Source organism: Myodes glareolus, chromosome 2 (assembly GCF_982192425.1).
Source record: "Myodes glareolus chromosome 2, mMyoGla1.1, whole genome shotgun sequence".
Taxonomy (NCBI): Eukaryota; Metazoa; Chordata; class Mammalia; order Rodentia; family Cricetidae; genus Myodes; species Myodes glareolus.
In genome coordinates this window covers 64,268,802-64,289,200 of record NC_142027.1, presented here as the reverse complement: position 1 = coordinate 64,289,200, position 20,399 = coordinate 64,268,802, and the positions used below count along the sequence as shown (strand labels likewise).

The following is a 20,399-nucleotide window of genomic DNA, read 5'->3' as shown; positions in this document are numbered from 1 at the left end:
AGGAGCTCTCCAGGCCCCACCCCTTAATAAAGAGCTGTTGGCACTTGATGGCTGCGTGGGGAGAGAGAATCATTCTTTTTTGAGTGTGTTTCCCACTGGTAGGTTTCTTGTGCTACAATGGGTGGCCCCACACCCATGCACATATCGGTAACACTAATTGACTTAGGGGGTTATCACAAAAAGAAAAAGACATAATTGTCTATGAATATGGGAGGATTAGATATGGATGGGAGATATGGAAAGAGCTAGAGGAGGAAAACTGGGGTATGAAGTATGATCATACTTCATACATGTATATACATGTATGAATTCACAGATAAAGAAGAATTAGAATTAAAAAGTTGAATAAACATTACACAGGGAAAACCTGTCTCATCACACCCCCCCCAAAAAAAGTTGAATAAATAATTTTCAGGTTACAAAAACCACAATTTTGTAAAGGCTCCTTTCAAATATAATCCTGAGTAAATATTGCTAAATTTAGGAGATTTTGTTTAATCTCTACCTAGAAACAGGCTGTGGGGGTTTGAGTGAGACTGTCCTCCACAGGCTCATGTATTCCAACACTAGGTCTCCAGCTGGTGACGCTATTTGGAGAGGTTTAGGAGGTGTGGCCTTGCTGGAGGCGTGTAGGAACCGAGTTTCCCCCTGCTCTTTGAGGTGCATATTGTAAGGACTGTTTTGGCTAGCCAAATAAGCTTCCTGCTAACTCCTGTGCTCGCTGTGCTCCAGCCTGGGGATCTAGCTGCAGGGCTTTGTATTACTTTTGGTTTGGTAATTTTCCCACCTGCCCGGGAGAACAGGGCGCCTAGTTTCCTCTCTACTGTCTGTCGCTCTCTCCCTGCCCCCGACCCCCTGCCTAGGTAGGAATTCTCACACAGTGCCAGGCTTTTCACACTGTGCTTTCCAGTCTGGCTGGGAGGGGATTTTCTCTTCTGGGGCAAAGGTATATTAACCTTGCAGAAAGCTAAATAAAGTGGCATTTGGCTCCTGACGAATGACCCAGGTGTCTTTGTGTATGTGTGTCTTTTGTTTAATCCCCAGGCCTTTGCCCCAAGCTCGTGGCCCGGTATGGAAGGTGCGCAAAGTGTGCAAACCGTACCGGGAGGGTGGTGCAGAACCGGGTTCCCACAGAGGCGGGCTTTGAGAGTCTGAAGACAGACGGGAGCCATTTCTAGTTCACTCACTGCTTCAAGCTCATGATGAAGGATGTGATTGTGCTCCTTCCTGCACCTGCTGTCCTGCCTGCTGCCTTCTTGCCATGTCCCGTGATGAACTCTTACCGTCTGAGACTGTAAGCCCAAATAAACTCTTTCTTCTTTAAGCTGTCTTGTCAGGTGTGTTGTTACAGCAACAGGAAAGTCACTAATACACAAGCACTCCTAAACTTGTGTTGGTTTAGGACAAAGAATTCCTAACATTAGGACATGAATAAATGAAGAAGTCTAATCTTCACGAATCTCTTAGATGTTATTTCTCTCTATTGGTGACACAGTTTTCTGTCAGCATGAGTAACTGTTGGAGTTGCCACCTCCTAATCAAGGTCCCATTGTGACTCTACCAGTCATCACTCACCTCGCCAACTGCGCCATAGGTCTCCCCTGCTCTATTCTGAGCCTCCAGAAGAGTAATTCGAGAGGACAGCTTTTCTGAAAGTCAAAAAGTAGTTTCTTTAGATAATACATGTGGGGTATTTGAAAAAACAGCATTGTAGGTGTATTGTACCAAGGCTACTTGAGATGTAGTTGCATTGTACCAAGGCTACTTGAGATGCACAGCATAATGAAGAGGAAAGAAATACGCAAAGGAGTTTGAAAGGTTTGAAAGGTCATCAATGCAAAGACATGTGAAGTGGAACAGTTACTTCTACGGTATAATTTGGAATTCTACTACCTTAGTTTATCCACAACCCTACTATGTGAGCTGTGACAATGCTCCCGATGTTCTCTAGCAGATGTTCAGACATAAAGCTGAGCAATGAAAAGGAGCTGTGCAAGCTCAACAACCAAATGAGGAAAATGACATGATGGGGGTACACGGCTGGATGGATGGCTGGGATCAGAATCCAGGTCTTACCTCTAGCATAGGGTACACTGACGCTAGTACCTCCCATAAGCTGACAATCTTTCTGATAACAAAATTCACTAAAGAAAGAGAGTGTAATTTCTATTCTACATCTCACTGCCTTAACATGACCTACTGGGACGCTCATGTTCTGACTTGATTATCCTCCATCCTCTTGTATTGTCCCTTTCTAAAAACTCTACTATAAAAACTCAGAGCTTCTTTCTGCTCTGCAAACACGTCAAACTCATTCACACGTCACATTGGTTCTGCTCTTTTCACTGATTAAAATGTTCTTTGCATGACTGCCCTGCCTTAGCCATTCAGATGTCCACTTTCCAGAGAGACCTATCCTGACCTCTCTAACACCGTCCTTCTCTTCCCTGAGATATACTTGCAGTAGCCGATTTCATTTTTACCCTAATGTCTATTACTCTAAAATGTTCTTTCTTATACATGTTTATGACCTGTCCTATATCCTAACATGTTCATAGCTGTATCTCCAGCAAGTTAGAATAGTGCCTGGCTCCTAAGAAAGGGAGAATATTCATGAAATGACAGTCCATAGAATATGCTCAGACATTTCAAATCCCTGAGAAGGGGGAGAACTTAGAAATGGCCATGCAAAAAGTGAGATGAAAAGAACATGACAGCAATGCAAAGGTGATTTAGGACAGCAGGCACAAAAGCCAGTACAGAAAACCCTATGGCCAGTGTCCCCCAGAAGGCAGAACTCTGTTCCCGAGGGACAGAAACTGTACCTCGCAGACCTGCAAAGCACGTGAAAACCATGTGACCAAGATAGGGTCTGTTTTTGAAGTGGTAAAATAAGAATCCAGGATAAAGTTCCAAAACAGTACTGTCTTAGGTGAGACAATGAGTTGAATTGTGGCTTTACTGGCAATGGGGGGAATATTTATAATGATGATGCATTATACATAATTTCCAGGTAGGAGCTAAGTGGAAAACTATAAAGGGTTACATGGAGATACTGGATATAGTTTTATAAGGGTTACTTTATAAAACATCTCACTCCCAGAGGATATAGCACAGTAGTCAAAGGTTCTCAATCTGTGGATCACGACCCTTTTTTTGGGAGGGGGTGAATGATCCCTTACAAGGGCTACCTAAGACCACTGGAAAACACAGATATTTATATTCTGATTCATAACAGTAGCAAATTTACAGTTATGAAGTTGCAACAAAAATAATTGTATGGCTGAGGGTCACCACACCATGAGGCACTGTACTAGCGGTCACGACATTAGGAAGGCTGAGAAGCTCTGCTCCAGGTGAATGAGAGCAGCAACATTATCACCACATGCTAATGCTGGGGACAAAGAAGGCTCTCACGGAGCACACGATACACAGAAGATAGGTCTTCATTCTCGCTGACTGTTTGCACTGGGCAACAGAATGAAAAGCTAATACACTCAGCTTAATCCAACAAAATTTTATTCAGCAGCTGTTAATCTGCAGGTGTTACTAAGCTTAGGTAAAGCAAACTAAAAAAAAAAAGTCCTGCCCTTAAAGAGCTCATACCCATCTTCAGACGGCTTATAATAAGAAAGATAAACATATACACAGACCATCCTAATATGTTATTAACAGTGTAAAGGATGTTATGGGAACACTAAGCACCTAACCCAGGATGAAGACTGAATTCCAGATGGAGATGGTGCCTGGCTGATGGCTGAGGGCTGAACAGCCTGAGTAGAAGGAGCAGGAGTTCCAGCAGAATGCGAACATGAACAAAAGCCGACAGGGAGTCCACCTTTAACTTACTGCTGTCTCTCACCTCATTCCTTTCCTCATTTTTGCATATTAGAAAATCCAACATCTTAGTACAGTCCAGTAGGGACCATGCTTCCTAGAAGATATTGTTGCCATTCCCAAATGAATACAAACTATCTAGACTCCTGTGGCGTTTAAAGTGTCTACCATAAAATGTAGCACTGAGAAGCAGCCACACTATGCTCAGTTATTTGGACACTGCTGTTTATCTTGATAACGACCAGCTCCGCTCCCCGAGACCCTGAGAGCACAGACTCAGAATAGTTGTGTGTAGAGAGTGATAAGGGCAGCAGCACCTCTGGGGTAAGAAGACAGATCTCGGTTTGTATCTATACATACCATTCTCAGCTTTCAGGTCCTCCAGCTCTGCGGAACTAAGGAGCAAGGCTCCCCTTTCACTCTCCAGCTCCATCACTCTCTTCTGCAAAGAGGCTATATTCTCCTCTGCGGCTGCCTAAATTATAGAGAGACAGAGAATTAGTGATTACCCAGCGAAAGCCCGCACTGATGCCCAGAGGGCCTTAGCATTTGTATCACCTCAAAGTTCTCCAGCCATGGGGATGCTTTAGAAACAGCATCTATCCCTTGGAATCTTTGGAGACTTTTTAAATTCTGCAGATAGAAAAAGAAATAAAATATATCTCATAAGCTTCCAGCTCAGTGGGTTTTGAATCCAACTTTGAAGCCTGGATTATAAAGATAGAAATCCCAGGTCAACTGTGTGTGAAAGTGTGATTTAAAGTTCACGAGCAACACCTTAGAGTAGAGTGAGCCCAGCAAGCAGCAAGGCCTGGAGGAAAATGAACACAAACAAGGCTTCTCAAGAGGAGGAAGACCCATGAGTGCTGTACCATTGGGTTCTTTCCATTTACACTAAAAATGTTCTTCTGTTTAACTTATGCATCCTGAATGTTGGGCTCTCTTAGTGACAGGCAAGTATCTATGTTACTAAATCTTCAGGGTTTTTTCCTTTTACACATTTTTAAAACTTCAAGGGGCTCACCTTATACTATTCTCCACGTAACCCTACGGAGATGTCCATGTCAGCTATAGCATTTGCACAGCACGCTCGGTCACAAACTTTCACTACTGATTAAAGAAACCACAGGGGATAAATTTAGGGTTTGGGATTTTCATCTAGAGAAAAGTCTCTACTTTGTAATATATAAAGCAAATAAAACTCCAATAAAATCGCCATAGGTATTCTATCTGGAGAAATAAAGACTTGAAGAGAAACAACGCTGTGCTGTGAATAATCAAACAGGAAGAACACCAGTCAAGAGGCATTAATCCTCTGTATGAAATCAGCCCAAATGATACGACTATCAGGCCAACCACTTACCTAAGACAAAAATAACCAGCTGAGTTTTTGGGGCTCTCTACCACAGACCAGAGGTAAAGCATGGGTACATGCTATTGGCTGATACAAAGTAATCAGAATGCTTCAGAATCTTAGAAACAACAAAACGGAACCTCCCAGACAAAGCATTTATAGCATCTAAGATAAAAGAGGAAACTGTGATTCATTCTTAAGAGAAAAGATAACCAACAGAGACTAATCACAAAATGATAAAGAGGTTGGATTAACAAGCAAGAATTTAGTTATTGTGGTGATAACGGTTGAACACAGGGCCTTTGCGCAGGCTCGTCTGGTGTTCTACCACTGAGCGACATTCCTATCTCTTGGTTTTTCTTTTTGAGTCAGAGCCTCAAAATAGCTCAGCAAGATGGCCCTGGACTTGAGATGTTCTGTTTCTACCTCCTGAGTCCTGGTCTTATAAGGATAAACTACCAGGTCTGGCTGCAAGCTAGGATTTTAAAGAAGATATTACAACTATGATAAGACATAATACATCAAAATGAAGGAAAAAGACAGGAACATCGGGTGTAGACAAGCAACTCTATAAAACAAAAATTAGAAAATATAGAAAAGAAAATGATAATCATGAAATGGAAAATCTAATGGGCAGTCTTCATAGAAGAATAGAGGTAAAAGAAGAAACGCACAGCGAACTCGAAGACAGAGCAACAGAAGCTAAGTAGTCTAATTATTGAAGAAAATGACCACAGCCTCAAGGACATGTAGGAGAACATTAAAATATACTTTAGCTAGAGCATCAGAAAATTATTTTAAGAAATGGCCAAGCTTTTCTCATGCGCAAGTTTATATGTATATAAAAAAGGGGGGAATCTCAATAAAATTAAGAAACTTTTTCATCACAAAATGAAAATGGTCTTCTTAAAGCTCAGTGGAGAAATGATACCTCTATCTACAGGAGCAATCAGTTGATAATTACTAAAGAACTGCTAGGGGGGATGGAAGACAGAAGGCAATAGCATATATTTTTAAATGTCCTGAATGAAAAAGTGTCAATACAGAATTATAAATCCAAGAATAAAACAAAATGCAAATATCAGACAACACTAAGAGAATTTTCTCTAGCCGTGACCACAATAAGAATACAGTGGCTGCTCTAGAGAACCTGGTGAAGATGGGAAACAGAGCCTCAGAGGGAAGTATGTGCATGAATATTAAGTCAACATTTTCTCCTTAGTGTGGTTTAAATACTTGCAACTAACTGTTCATTGCATACATGGTAACAATGTATGCTAAGATTTAAAACTTTAACACAGACAGCAAATCCAGCACAGAGAGCAGAGTGAGAGTACGTCATACAAGGTTTCTATATCTTAAGTGACAGTTTTAGCCCTAAAAAGACTGCAATGTTAAGAATCTCTCTCTCCCCGCCCCTCTCTTTCTCTGCTCTATAAACTTAATGCCCTAAATGAGTTTTCAGACCATCTGCCCCAAAGTGGTTAACACAGGCTGAGCCTGGCTGGCCCTTGGGTTAAGGGGAGACAGTTAAGAATCAAAGCAGAAAAATGACAGAGCACATACCACTAGATCTCAGCAGACTGCAGACCAGGACATGAATGTGACACAGCTGTCTCAGGGGAGCTCAGATACCCAAACCATCTACTCTACAAGACGTATCTCTTGTATCATCTACTCAACAAGAATATCATGTTGTGCTGTATGGCCACTCCAATCAAGCAAATGTGCAGATGCTGACTCTGCCTAGGGCTTCGGTGGTGGAATGCCCAGAGAAGTGTCCACCTAGAGCATCAGTGGAATGCTCAGTGAAGTGTCTTGCTTCAGTAGTGTAAAAGCACTGATTCAAACTCTTCCAACAAGTGAGCCCTGAAAAGATCAAGTTTTTCTTGAAGTAACAACTGAATCCCAGTAAAAAATTTTCACAATGTTTGTGTGAATATATAGCTAGTACTCATAACTAATATCTGACAACCAAAGATTATCTGGCACATAGGAAGCCAGAGGATAAATAGATCCAGTACTGATATGGATGCTAGAATTAAAATAAGTACATCAAGGTAGCTATTAAAATCACATTCTTATATCTTCAAAAGTCACAAATTAAAACAGCATCACCGAGTGCTGGAACAGCTGCATCTACACTAACACACACGGAAGAAAGGGGACACGAGTCAGAGAAATAATCTAATGGCAAAACAGCTTCCAAAGGATTGAAGAATTGACACCCAGATATCCAATAGAGTAGATGAATAAGCACAGAAAATATGGTGAAACTGAGGTCAAGGCCTATTAATACCCCAGTGTTCAAAGTCAATGATGAAATCTTAAAAATAAAAGAAATTTAAATAAGAGATTTTTTCTATTAAAAAAAACAGCAGACAAGATAGCTGAGAAGTACTGAAAGTGTTGAAAACAAAAAACAAAAACAAAAAACCAAGCCTGTCAATGTAGAGTTCGACAGTGAGCAAAAAGTACAAAGCTGAGATAACAGTAGAATTAGCTACACAGAGGTAGGAACCCATCTGTGAACATACACACAGACACAATCCCATCCACACCCACAGAGTAGTTAAAAGCAGTCCTTTACACAGAATGACATCGAATAGAAATATGTAACTCAGGGTTAGAAGATTGTGGGGGCTTCCACTTGCTTTTATTAATAAAATTTCACTAGACCATGACTGCTATCATGCTTATTTTTAATTTTATCTCTGTGTTTCTCTACAATGGCGATTAAAAGAATAACTGCAACAATAGCTATGAATCACAAAACAAGCAAGAAAAGAGTCCATAAAGTTAACCATGCAAGATTATGGTGGACAATGGAGTCGTAGTTCACGCTAGAGAAGGTACTGAGTAGGGTGAGGACAATATGGTATACCTGAAGAGTTTGGGTACCATAGCTGAATGCATCTGACAAAACGTCCTCACGATATACTTACGATTTATACATTTAATGCTTTATAAATTTTACCTCAAGAGAAAAAGAATTGCTCAACTAGTGTACCTCAACTACTAACAACTACTAACAAATCTAGTCAATTACACACATTCTGAAACATTTGGGGGTCCTGATATCAATAACCCACTGGGAAATACATAAAACATTAAGATGAACTGGTGGACAGAGACAGACAAAAGGGTACTTACTAAAGCAAATACATACAATACAGTATTACAATACAATCTAGAGTATAAAACAGTTCCTACTTATGTGAACAGCTGGAAAGGGTCTCAGTAAACACTTTCTTATGGCTCACAACACTGTCCAGGGGCTTTGTCTTAACAGCTCTGTCTGTGTGGGAGGGCATCACCTCATAGTGGTGGGTGAACACACTCACTGCAGTTGTGGGCCAGCCTGGTCCACTAAGATCCAGTCTCCCTTTGTTCTGACACTTATGCTCACTAAGAGCCTTGGGGCGATTATAATCTAGTTTTCCACAGAGACAGCTGGAGAAGGAAAAGGAATATACCGGCTAGCCAGCCATTTGGCAAACAAACTTGTTTACTGTTGATATATTTACTGGAAGTATTATGATTTCTCTAATAGACTTGTAAGTTTGTTTAGACTGAATTGTGTACCCTAAACCTGAACAAATCTTAGTTAAAAACAAAGCTGACCCCACACCGGGAAAACAACAGTGAAACAGGAGCCGTGGTCCACCCACGATACAGATCCAAGGCACGGGAGTCGGACCACTCCTCAGATGTGTGTGTTAGCTTCACTCCCTCACTGCTCCTGTGGGGAAGATTCTTTCATGCCTTTCAGAATTCCAGTCAGGTAGATGCCTCCCCTAAAAGCACTTCATCAGGAAGAAAATGCACATTTACCCTCCCTGTCGTACTCATTAGAGCCCCTCAATACAGCAAATATAAATATATCATACAGAAATTTACATGTCATTACCTGTATGCCCTCATTACAGACATCTGGTAAAGAAGTCTGAGATGCTGTTTCATGTTTTTGCAAGTTCTGTTTATTTATAAATTGGCTAATTTCTTTAGATTTTTGCTGGAGTTGATCTAAGGAAAAGAAAACAAACAGATGCGATATCTGAGGGAAACACACACACAGGAGAGAGCTCTGAGTCTAGCTGAGCCCTGGCTACTGCCCTCTAAGGACCCAGCACATCACTGGTCAGTTATCGTAATTAACACTGTGATGCCGATTACATTTTTAGCTGTTTGGACTGAAAAGGATCTCAGTAAACTACACCCTCCAAAGGAAAAATGAGCACACGGCATGTTACAGAGTCACAGAGAAACCCTGCTATCGGCATCAAAATGGATGAAACGGGGAACATCATGTTACGTGTAGGAAGCCAGACAGGCACACATTTTCTCTTCTCTACAGGAACTGAAGTGAAAAAGCCTCAGGAAAGACAGGGATTCCTAAGGATTTGGGAAGAAAAGGGGTATGAGAGGAAGTTTGAGAACACACACTTTTGCATGTATGAATTCTCCCATACTTGATACATGCTAATAAAGAAAGGCCTAGACATTTAAAATATTCATTTTTCCTTTCTCCCTTAAAAATGGCTTTAGTGGAGCCTGGCAGTGGTGGTTCGTTCCTTTAATCCCAGCACTCAGAAGGCAAAGACAAGCCAGTCTCTATGGGTTCAAAGCTTCTCTGGTCTACAGAGCAAGTTCCAAGACAGTCAGGACTACAGAGAGAAACCCTGTCTTGAAACACCAAAGAAAGTAAAATGGCCTTGGTGGTACATGTTTACGTTCTCCACATACCACTCAAGTACTGGGAGTCAGCAAGAACCCCAGCAAGCGAGGTCTGAAATATGTGCACGGTTTGGGGAGAGACAATGTACTCGGGTTCTTCCCTTTTCCCTCACGATGCCCTCTAACTTTCTGGTGGGCAACCAAATTTTTGGAACTTGTTTGCAAGTTATTTCTTTCTAAAGTCTTCTGGGGCCATGCACACTGCCATCTGTCAGTGCTCTGAAGGACACTAGTGACACGGAGGATTGGGGTGCACACTGCCATCTGTCAGCACTCTGAAGGACACTAGTGACACAGAGGATTGGGGTGCACACTGCCATCTGTCAGCACTCTGAAGGAGACTAGTGACACAGAGGATTGGTGTGCACACTGCCATCTGTCAGCGCTGTGAAGGACACTAGTGACACAGAGGATTGGGGTGCACACTGCCATCTGTCAGCGCTCTGAAGGAGACTAGCGACACGGAGGATTGGGGTGCACACTGCCATCTGTCAGCGCTCTGAAGGAGACTAGCGACACGGAGGATTGGGGTGCATACTGCCATCTGTCAGCACTCTGAAGGAGACTAGCGACACACAGACTAGTGACATGGAGGATTGGTGCTCAAGGAGGTGCTCTTTTTAAAAAATAAACTTCGAAGATGTCAAACTTCTAGAGTAACTTTCAATTTTAATAAAATATTTAAAAATGTTTCTTAAAACCTGCTTAGAGGACAAAAATTTTCTTCAAAAGGGACTTTTCACCTATAATAAGAGCCAGAAGATCCACCTTTAGACTTAGGGATGACTCTTTGCAGTCTGATCTGCGCACCTACTTCTGGCTGGACCTTTCCAGAAACGGCTCCCACTCCCACTCCTGTCAGTCACTGCACTCTCCCCGCCAGTCACGTGATCGCTCACATGACCACTCAGCAGCTGGACAGAGTGCTCCTGTTCTTAGTGCTGTGACAACGATGTCAGGAGGACTATGACTTGAGAGGCAAGAACAGACCTGGCCAGAAGAGGTGCCTTTCTTATGCTACAGATCTTGTCGCTAACAGAGCCCTGTAGTAGGGCGTACAATCCACTCAGGGGCTAGCGGTGTGACTTCCAAAGCCACCAAACACTGACCTTCCAGCTGCTGAATGGCCCGGGCTGACCCGACAGCCTGTTCACTCTTCTCTCGGAGCAGCTCCGAGTTTTCCTCCTTCAGGGCATCGCAGGCAGACCGCAGCTCTTGCTGGGTCTTCTGAAGACTCAAAATGCGAGCAGTCTTCTCCTCCAAGTCTGCTCTATATTTTTGCTCGAGAGCACTGTACTGAGTCTCCAGCTCAGCCTGGGCTCGGCCAGATCGCTCCAGCTGTCCCTGAAGCTGATGCATCTCTTCCTGCAGGTTATGAAAGGATAATTTTCTTTCTGCCACTTCAAATTCTACCTTCTCCATCAGAATCTTGGACTCCTGTCTCTCTGTTTCCATGGTGCTCCTTAAAGTACCATTTTCAGCTTCCAACTGCCGTAACTGTTGTGAAAGCGTCTAGAAAACACAAACACAGGCCACCATGACCCACAGCCACATCCTTTCATGCAGGGAGCACGCGGAGGGACTCCTAGGAGCCAAGCAGGCAGCACTATGGAATAACATGGAATAACACCCTCATGTTGGTTTCCAGACCTTTTGGACCATTTGCACTCATATTTACCATGAGTCAGCATTTATTCATTTTTGCCTCTCCCATTAGAAAGCATGTTCTGTGAGGGAAGGAGACACTTTATTTCATCCTTACTAGTCTCCAGCTCCAGCATAGTCTATGGCAAAGTGGACTCAATACACAATGAATAAAGCAATCTACTCTACGTCCTGGAGGACCTCAGGGTTCCAAGCCCAGAGACAGGTTGAGCATCATGGAGAAACACAGAAGGCACGAGAGGGATATCTGCAAAGTGCTCATGGGAAGAGAGAGCGGGACATTAGGCCAGCCTTCCTTTAAAAGAAAGCCAAATAATCTGAAATCTAAAAGTGAGCCACCAGCTAGGCAAAGGAAGTAGTAAGAATGGTACAACAGGCAGAGAGCTAAGAAAAAAAACATGGCTACCACGGCAGCTGGGAGTTAGCAGTGAGAAAAACTCCAGTGACGAAAGGAAGGAAGGAAGGCTGGAGAAACTGCGTGAAGCTCTGAGGATGCCTTAGCATTAAGAAACTGAGAACTGTTCTTGACACACTAACATGTCTGATCACACAAGTTTCTAAAGAGACAACCCTCTCAATGTCAAAGAGGATGCATGGAGTATGAATGGAAGAACAGAGGCAGAACCCTGCTCTTTATGTGAAGATGTTGCCAAGTCAGAGCTGGTCCTGGTGTTACTGATGAGGAGGGCAGAGGCTAGAATTAATAGATAAAATCAGTAGGACTGATAATTAATTGTAGGGGTTAAAGAATACAAACGAAACAAGAAAGTTTGAGTTTTAATCTTTTGAGTGAATACCATTAAGAGATAAAATATGGTTGAAAGTTGAGTGAATACCATTAAGACATAAAATATGGTTGAAAGTGTGTTTTTGCATTGGATACATGACAATGACATCTATTCGTGGGGCAAATGTGACATTTCTATATGGGCACGCAATGTGTAACCGTCAGATCCAGGTCCCAGGCAGATGTCATGTCAGGCATGTGTCTTTTCTTGGTGCTGGGAACAGTCACAATCCTCTCCACTAGGACTTGAAACAGTTGCCGTCAAAGCAGCTGTCCCTCTGTGCTGATGAGGTTTCCCTGTGCTCCCATATCCTCCTCTCCACCCTCCCTCCCTGACATCCTTCCCAAGCTCCGGAAGCCACTATTCTCTTTTCTACTTCTGTAACATTACCTTTTTGGCTTCCCTATGGAAGTGAGAGCACGTGGCATTTGTCTACCTATGCTTGACTTTTTCACCTAGAATAGCATCCTGGCTTCGTTCCCCATTGCGGCAGAAACACAGAACTGTATAATCATTTATTTTACATCCTGACCATGGTTTCCTCTCACTCCTCTCCTGATATCCTCCCCCTACCTCCCCTCTACTCCCCCTCTCCACCCACTCCTCCTCTGTTTCCATTCAGAAGGGGGCAGACCTCCCATGGATGTCAACCAAGCAAGGCACATCAAGTTGAAGGACTAAGCTCCTCCCTTTGAATTAAGGTTGGACGAGAAATCTCTGCGGGAGGGGAGGTCGGGAGGGGGAGGGAGGTCCCCAAAAGTCAGCTCAAGAGTTAGGAACAGGCCCTAATCCCACTACTAGGAGTCCCACAAATAGATCAAGCTGGACAATGGTCACACATATGTAGAAGGCCTAGGTTGGTCCCAGGCAGGATCCCTGGCTGTCAGTCCAGAGTCTGTCAGCAACTATGAGCCCAGGTTAGTTGAAAAAGCCTATTTTAAAAAAATGAATAAAACCCACCAACAAATAAGAAACAAATATTGCAGAAAGGTCTAGTAAAAGAATGCTGAAAAGACAGCCATTAGATTTGAGAATTACAGGTGCGTCGTGATTCTCTAGAAGAGCTTCGGGAGTGTGGCAGTGATTTCAGCTGAAATCACGCTCTGCGTGTGCTGGACCCTAAGCACTTTTATGCGCTCTCTCATGTGACTCTGCAATAGGTCCTTCATATAAATGCTACTGCCATTAGTTTATTGATGCAAGAATCTGAAGTCTACAAATCAACCAGGGTGTGCAGGAATTCTCTATGCACGCCTTTCTCTACTGTGAGGAGGGAACGATGATGTCTGCTGCATAAGCGAGCTATGAAGATCCACAGTGCATTGACCAATATACCATCTGACAGAGGTCACACAGAGACAGCCATCTGTGCAGCAAAGGCCTAGGAAGTGCCACAATGGAGACTAGACCCCCACTATCCCAGGACACCCAAAGAGGACACCTAGAGGCAGAGGACGGGTTTTATGAGGATGAAGGGGAGGGAACACACATCTACACTACAGAGAAAGTCGCCTCAAGAAGGCAGGCTGAACTTTAAGGAGGGAGAATGTGGCTGATGTTTTCTGGCAGCAGACAGCATCCAGGTGAACAGGCACAGAGTGTGATGAATTAATTAACTATAGAATTAATTCTGTATTAAAATTTGGCTGCATGGATATGACCAGAGGACAAGGGCACAGGGAGGGCAAAGGCAGATAAGAGTAGTCAAGATCGGAAGTGTGGGTCCAGACAGTCCAGCTACACAAAGGAAGAATTATTGCCTTATTGGATTACTTCAACCCAGAAGAAAGTTGACCAATGAAAAGGGGGAAAGTAGAGACCTTGCATGAGGCATAAGAACCACTCAAGACAGACAAGGTGGGAAAGTGATGAGAAAGAAACTCACCAGAGGAAATCAGGAAACTGCAGGAAGACTCTAGCCTACAGCAATGATGAAAAAGTGCGATAAAGACAGACAATGAAAGCCCCAGGAGGACCGCGCCTGCTTTACTGCTGTGTCATCACAGGTAATCACTGGGCATTTGTGGAAAAGAATTAACAGATGGCACCAAGCCTCTGGCCCCTTAAAGGTTTTTATTTTGCCTGCTGCCCAACAACCTAAAGTAGAACCCAGCCCTTTCCGGCAGGGAGTGGGACCGCAGACAGTACCTGATTTCTCTGTTCGGCCAAAGTCAGCTCTTGCTGCAGCAAGTCTACAACCTGAGCACGGCCCAACAAGGCTTCTTCATGTTCCTCAAGTTTCCTTTGCATCACCCTCAATTTCTGGAAAGAAGCGTTTAGACATAATTACAGATAAATAAGCACAATTATTTGCCAACCTTCCAAAATGCCATGTGCACCTGTAAGGCTACGCTCTAGAGTGTGGAAGGAAAGGGCTAAGTAGGACACCACATGCCACGACCCATCCAGCAGCAAGAGAATATCCAAAAAGGCTTCTCAAGAGCATGGCAACAACCAAACCCAAATGCAAGCAAGGCCTTGAGTCAGGGAGCCTAATATACTTAAGATAAAATGACACACGCTCACGTTCAAAATTACACAGTTCCTGTCCTGTCCCTAAGTAGCACAGGTAACATGCATATCTTACCTACAAAAGAGAGCAATCTTTACAGGCAAAACCATTTCTCTTCTGTTTTCAATCTCAGGACAGGCACTTGAAAAATACCCATTGAATCAATCAATCAATCAATATACACAATTCATAGTCTAGTTTTCAAAGTAGTACACTCTGAAATTCCACTCAGTAGTACATTCTGAAAGACTGCTGAGAGCCTGGAACAGGTTGGCACTCCAGAACAAAGAGATGAGCGGCTGGAAAGGATGGCACAATGGGCAAAGTACTCGTGAGGAGTACTCTTTTTTTTTTTTTTTTTTTTTTTTTTAAAAAAAAGCCAGGCCAGGTGAATCCCAGACTGGGGTGGTAGAAACAGGATTCCAGAGGCTTCTTGGCCAGCCAGCTAGCCTAGCCTAAATGGTGATCTAGGCCAATGAGAGGCCCCGCCTTGGATGGGGAAAGTAGCAAGGCAAATGGCTCTAGAGGAGGGAATGACATCCAAAGTTGTCCTCTGGCCACCACACACATGTGCATGTGTGCATGCATACCTGTGTGCATAAACATGCACTTGCACATACATGAACACACATATACAAACATAGATCAAACAAAGTATCACTAAAATGCCTTTCCTTACAGGGTTCTACATTCTAAGTACACACAATGTGAGTTAGTACATGGTAAACTCAAATACAATGAAGTCAATTTTCAATGTACTTTTAAAAATACTGATTTAATAAAAGTCTGTGCCTTCAAAATAACTTTTTAATCTTTTTTTAAAAACATACAAAACTGACTTCACCTATTCGAAGTTTTGGATCAGGGTTAGAGCATGAATGGTAGCAGTAAATCCGCAAATGAAAAAGAAACCAGCCCATTGCTGACTCCCGCATAAGTCCCCAAGTAAATTCAGCTTTAAAGGTCCAAGTTCCAACCTGGTGAGATACGAAAAAGGAACAGTATGGACAAGACAGGAGATGATATGCAAGGAAAGACAGAACACCACGAAGAAGCTAAGGAATGCATGGAAGACATGTGGAGCGCAGCGGGGAAGGGCAGTGCTTGGGAAGTGGCTGTGAGCTCTGGATTAAACGTGAACCAAAATGAGAGTCATTCTACGGAGTGTGAGCAACACACCTGCTGCATCTCTGTCTCCACATCTGACTGGGTTACTAACTGAAGCAGCTCATCTTCATGGAGACGGACCTGGGTTTCAAAGCGGGCGTCTTTCTCTCGGACCACCTGCTGCATGGAACTCAACTGAAGATACACACCAGAGAAACTAGACAAGTTACACTCCAGAGTAGTTCACAGACAGTTCTTTCTGCCTAACCTCTGAGATGGGCACACAGCACTGATGGACAGCGCCTCTCTAAACCTCAGCTCTGAAGGGCAAGAGTGAGACTGTCAGAAGAGCAAGAGGCCAAGCAGTAACTTCCAGACAAGAGAGAAAGCCTACTATCAAACTCAGAATCAACTCATACGTCACTTTAAAAAATCATCACAGATACTAAAAATGTTGTAAATATGTGAGAATATTTTTTTAATTCTGAAAAGATGAGAAAATAAAACATACAAGTGAAGTTAAATTTCTGTTAACTCCTTCAGTATCAGACTCATGCTCAAAAATGGTCCTGGAACCTCACTCCTGTAAATTAGCAATTCAAGCCATGAACATTATTCAAAGTGCTCTACAAATGGAAATACAAGTCTATTCTTTCTTGTATGGTTTTCAAACTTGCTTTGACTAAAGAACTGTTTGTGTTTTCAAGGGCACACCACCTCTGCAGAATGCCACATCCAGCTGTCATTCCTGCAGGCCGTTCCCTTTAATGGATTCTTCTTCTCTGTCTTCCCCACAAGAACACAGCTTGTCTAGAGTATTACCTAGCTTTCAGGGTTCTGTTTAAATCCCATCTTTTTTTTTCTGTATAAGTTTCTATAACTATCATGTTCACAAAATACTTTAAAGCTGATGCTATTTTTCTCAATTATTTTTTTTGAGATAGGTCTCACTGTGTAGCCTTGGCTAGCCTGGAACTTACCATGTAGCCAAAACTGGTGCCAAACCCATGATCTGTACACCTCAGTCTTCTGAATGCTAGGGCAGTGGCTTGTGTTACCACATTTGGCCTTTGGTATTTTGTTTGGAGTGGCTTACTCCACAATGAATCTGTTAACATATTCATATACCTTGGTTGCCTTTGTTTTAAGTAACTTAAAAAAACAAAAAAAAAATGTGTAACGTTTTCCTATCCTACACTATATATGAAGCATGAAAGCTCTAATAGAAGCTAATAGGATAAGATTATCAATTTCTGGGTTGATAATTCTGTGGGCCCAACCGTTGGTCATTCCTACATGGAAGACACCTCTGTTATCAACATGTCTGATGGCTAAAATCAGTTGTGTGTTGTGTGCAAAGACCTTCAGGGATGAAAATGTGGCATGGTACAAAAGTATCCTCAAAGGAGAACTACAGGAAACTGAGAAAAACAGAGTTGAGGGAGCTGGCGCAAATAGGCTGGCTCTGGCTTCAGAATGACCATGAAGAAGAATGCTGCGCACTAGAGTCATTAGCAAGGAGCTTCATACCGTCTCCACTTTTTTTTTAAGCTCTTCTACTTTTTTAACTGGGTGACATTTATTTATTTATTTGTTTGTTTGTTTATTTATTTATTTATTATGTATACAATATTCTGTCCCTATGTATGCCTGCAGGTCAGAAGAGGGCACCAGAGCCCATTACAGATGGTTGTGAGCCACCATGTGGTTGCTGGGAATTGAACTCAGGACCTTTAGACCTCTGAGCCATCTCTCCAGCCCCCCTCTCTGCTTCTTTAGTCTATGTTCATTAAGTAACTTGAAGGTTAAGATGTATCTTCCTAACAAGATTTAAATCAGAAAAGAATGGAGCTAATAATTTTATTTCTTTTGTTTTATCTATCTGTTTCCTTTGAGTTCAGCCATGAGCCCATTCCTAAGATAGAGAATCTCTGTGCGCTATTAAAATGGAGTATCTGGACCTAAGGAATAAAAACAGCCATCATAAAGCTATGGCAAGTTCACCAACAGAAATGGTATTTTTTGAGGGGTTCCGGTGTTCCCTACTAAGATATGAACTGCTTACCATATTTCTAACTTCTTCTACCACACCTTCCTAGGCTTGGCTTTAACATCCTAGCTACCATACTTTCATCCACTAAGCTTTTCAAGTGACTGCTGGGATTGACTTGCCACCTGCACCATTCTGGACCCCATGGATTTTGTCCTAATGGAGGGGTCATCATCCTACCTGTGCAGCTTGCTCTGCCTGTGTCTGGCTGAGCTGAGTTCGCAAAGTGCTAATGAGGTCTTCCTTTTCTTGAAGTTGCTGCTTCATCAGGACAAACTCCTCCATCTCTGCCGAACTCTTATCCAACTGAAGGGGGAGAATATTTACTTAAGCAATGAGGTTGGCATTCTGAGTTCTTTTGACTTTCTCATTTGCCTTGAATACCTACCATATTTCCTTCTATTTTCCACTTTAACACAAAAAAAGAATTTTATTTGCTAATTTTTAAAGTATCATTAAATTGCCAAAATTTTTCAGAGGGAGACAGAAACAATAGCAATATGTTTTTCAATTTCTTTGAAAGCTAGCATAGCAAAGAGACAGATCAATTAGACAGTGTACAGAAAAACATGGACAATATTAACAATATGTAGGAAGCCATCCTGCAAACCTTGGACTAAACAACTTAAGGGCAAACCATGAAAAGCAGGATTTTCTTGGCATTAGAGACTGTAAAATAAAAAGGAGACAGCAATAGAGCTACATCTGATGGTCCTGTGGAATAGGAAAAATAAATCCAAGGTAACCAAGAAATATTTGTAGGAATAGATGGCAGCCAGCATTGGAAGAGAAGCAACACTTCCCATTCTTTGATCATGGGTAAATGCAGGCCATCCACAGGAAAGATTCCCATATGCGATCTGTATAGACAGAGGCTTAGCAAAGGTCCGGTGGCGACTAGCACTTGTTGCTCTTGTGAAAGGATCCAGGTTCGGTCCCAGCACCCACAGCTCTCTGTAACTCCAGTTCCAGGGGATCTGGTGTCCTCGTCTGACCTCTGGGGGTATACAGTGCATATACATACATGCAAGCAAAAACATTCACACAGAAAATGAATGAACAATTACATAATATCATTCAAAAGTCAGGCATGGTGGCTCATGCCTAGAATTCCAGCACTCAAGAGGCTGAGATAGAAGACTGTCACAAGTTCAAGGTAAAACTGGGCTATAATGTGAAGCCTTTCCTCAAAAACAACAACAAAAATCATGAAGAATAAGAAGCAGAACAATATGCTGAAAGACATTATAACTCATTATAACTTATTTCAGAGTTAAACATCTTTAAGAAAAATGTACAAGACATGAAAGGAAAATTAGAATTAGAAAAGTTTTAAAAAGTAATAAAATTCATGAAGTTGATATAAAAGAACTCATTTCAGAAGAGAAAGTCAAACACAAAATAGAATGCCTTGAGTTAAATAAAAGTATAAATCTAAAAAATATTAATTTGGTTAAAAATATACACAACCAAAAATAAAGGTTAACAGAAACCTGCTAGGAAGAAAATGGAAGCACCGGAGCTGACCAAATGCTGCGAATCATGGAATTCAAGAGTTTCTGAAAACACGTGATCCATATATGCAAGAATACACTGAGTATGTGCAAATACCAACCAAAAACGTCACACACACACACACACACCACACACACACACAAACTCTAATAAATGAATAGACATGGAAGTAAGGGAGAGAGGGAGGGGCACACAGGGAGGGGCCGACTGACAGGAGATAGTTACTGACTGTCTAGAAAGAGGCATGTGCCATGGATATCCGTTTGCTGGTTGTGATTTGTTAAGCTAATAATAGCGAGGTGACTCACTCCTACCTTCAAGGCTTGTTCTGACTGTGCCTGGTGAAGCTGGGCTTGCAAATTGCTAATTAATTTCTCCTTCTCCTGGAGTTCACATTTTATCTCTTCTACTTTCGTCTCTTCTTCTGTAGAATTCTTATCATGCTGAAAATTGCAATAGATTGAAGTCATTTAAGAGTTATAATTAATACATATTTTATCTTTTACACTATTTGCCTTTTAGAGACATTTAATTACAGCTTCACTGAAGTGACAGAAGCACCCAGGAGCCAGAAGCAGGAGGATCTTCCTTAGTTAGAAGCCATCCTGGTTTAGAGTCCCAGAACAGTCAGAACTACATAGAAAGACCTTGTAGCAAGCAAATAAACAATAAAACCAATCAACCAACCAAGCACAACAAAATCAAACAACAACAGAAGCAAGAAAAAAACTAACAAAAATGGATGAATTTTGGGTTGGGAAGATAGCTGAATTTAAGAAAGCTTGTTCTATAACCACGGCGACTAGGGTTTGGATCTCAGAACCCACAACACCT

At 42.2% G+C, this 20,399-nt stretch overlaps 1 protein-coding gene across 12 annotated transcripts in view; it reads right to left on the bottom strand.

Annotated features, from left to right (window-relative positions):
* The window catches only part of Golgb1 (golgin B1), a 60,666-nt gene that overhangs the window by 29,719 nt on the left and 10,548 nt on the right, over positions 1-20,399 (bottom strand). For 5 of the 12 annotated variants that reach the window (XM_087901012.1, XM_087901018.1, XM_087901000.1 and 2 more), the window contains 8 exons: positions 19,880-20,008; positions 18,231-18,356; positions 16,073-16,195; positions 14,530-14,643; positions 11,038-11,440; positions 9,102-9,217; positions 4,198-4,312; positions 1,576-1,649 (listed from right to left, as the gene is read on the bottom strand). In XM_087901012.1, the coding sequence (XP_087757138.1) occupies positions 1,576-1,649; positions 4,198-4,312; positions 9,102-9,217; positions 11,038-11,440; positions 14,530-14,643; positions 16,073-16,195; positions 18,231-18,356; positions 19,880-20,008 (1,200 nt within the window). The remainder of the gene's footprint in view (positions 1-1,575; positions 1,650-4,197; positions 4,313-9,101; positions 9,218-11,037; positions 11,441-14,529; positions 14,644-16,072; positions 16,196-18,230; positions 18,357-19,879; positions 20,009-20,399) is intronic. The other 7 variants (XM_087901004.1, XM_087901020.1, XM_087901009.1 and 4 more) reach the window with 4 other exon arrangements.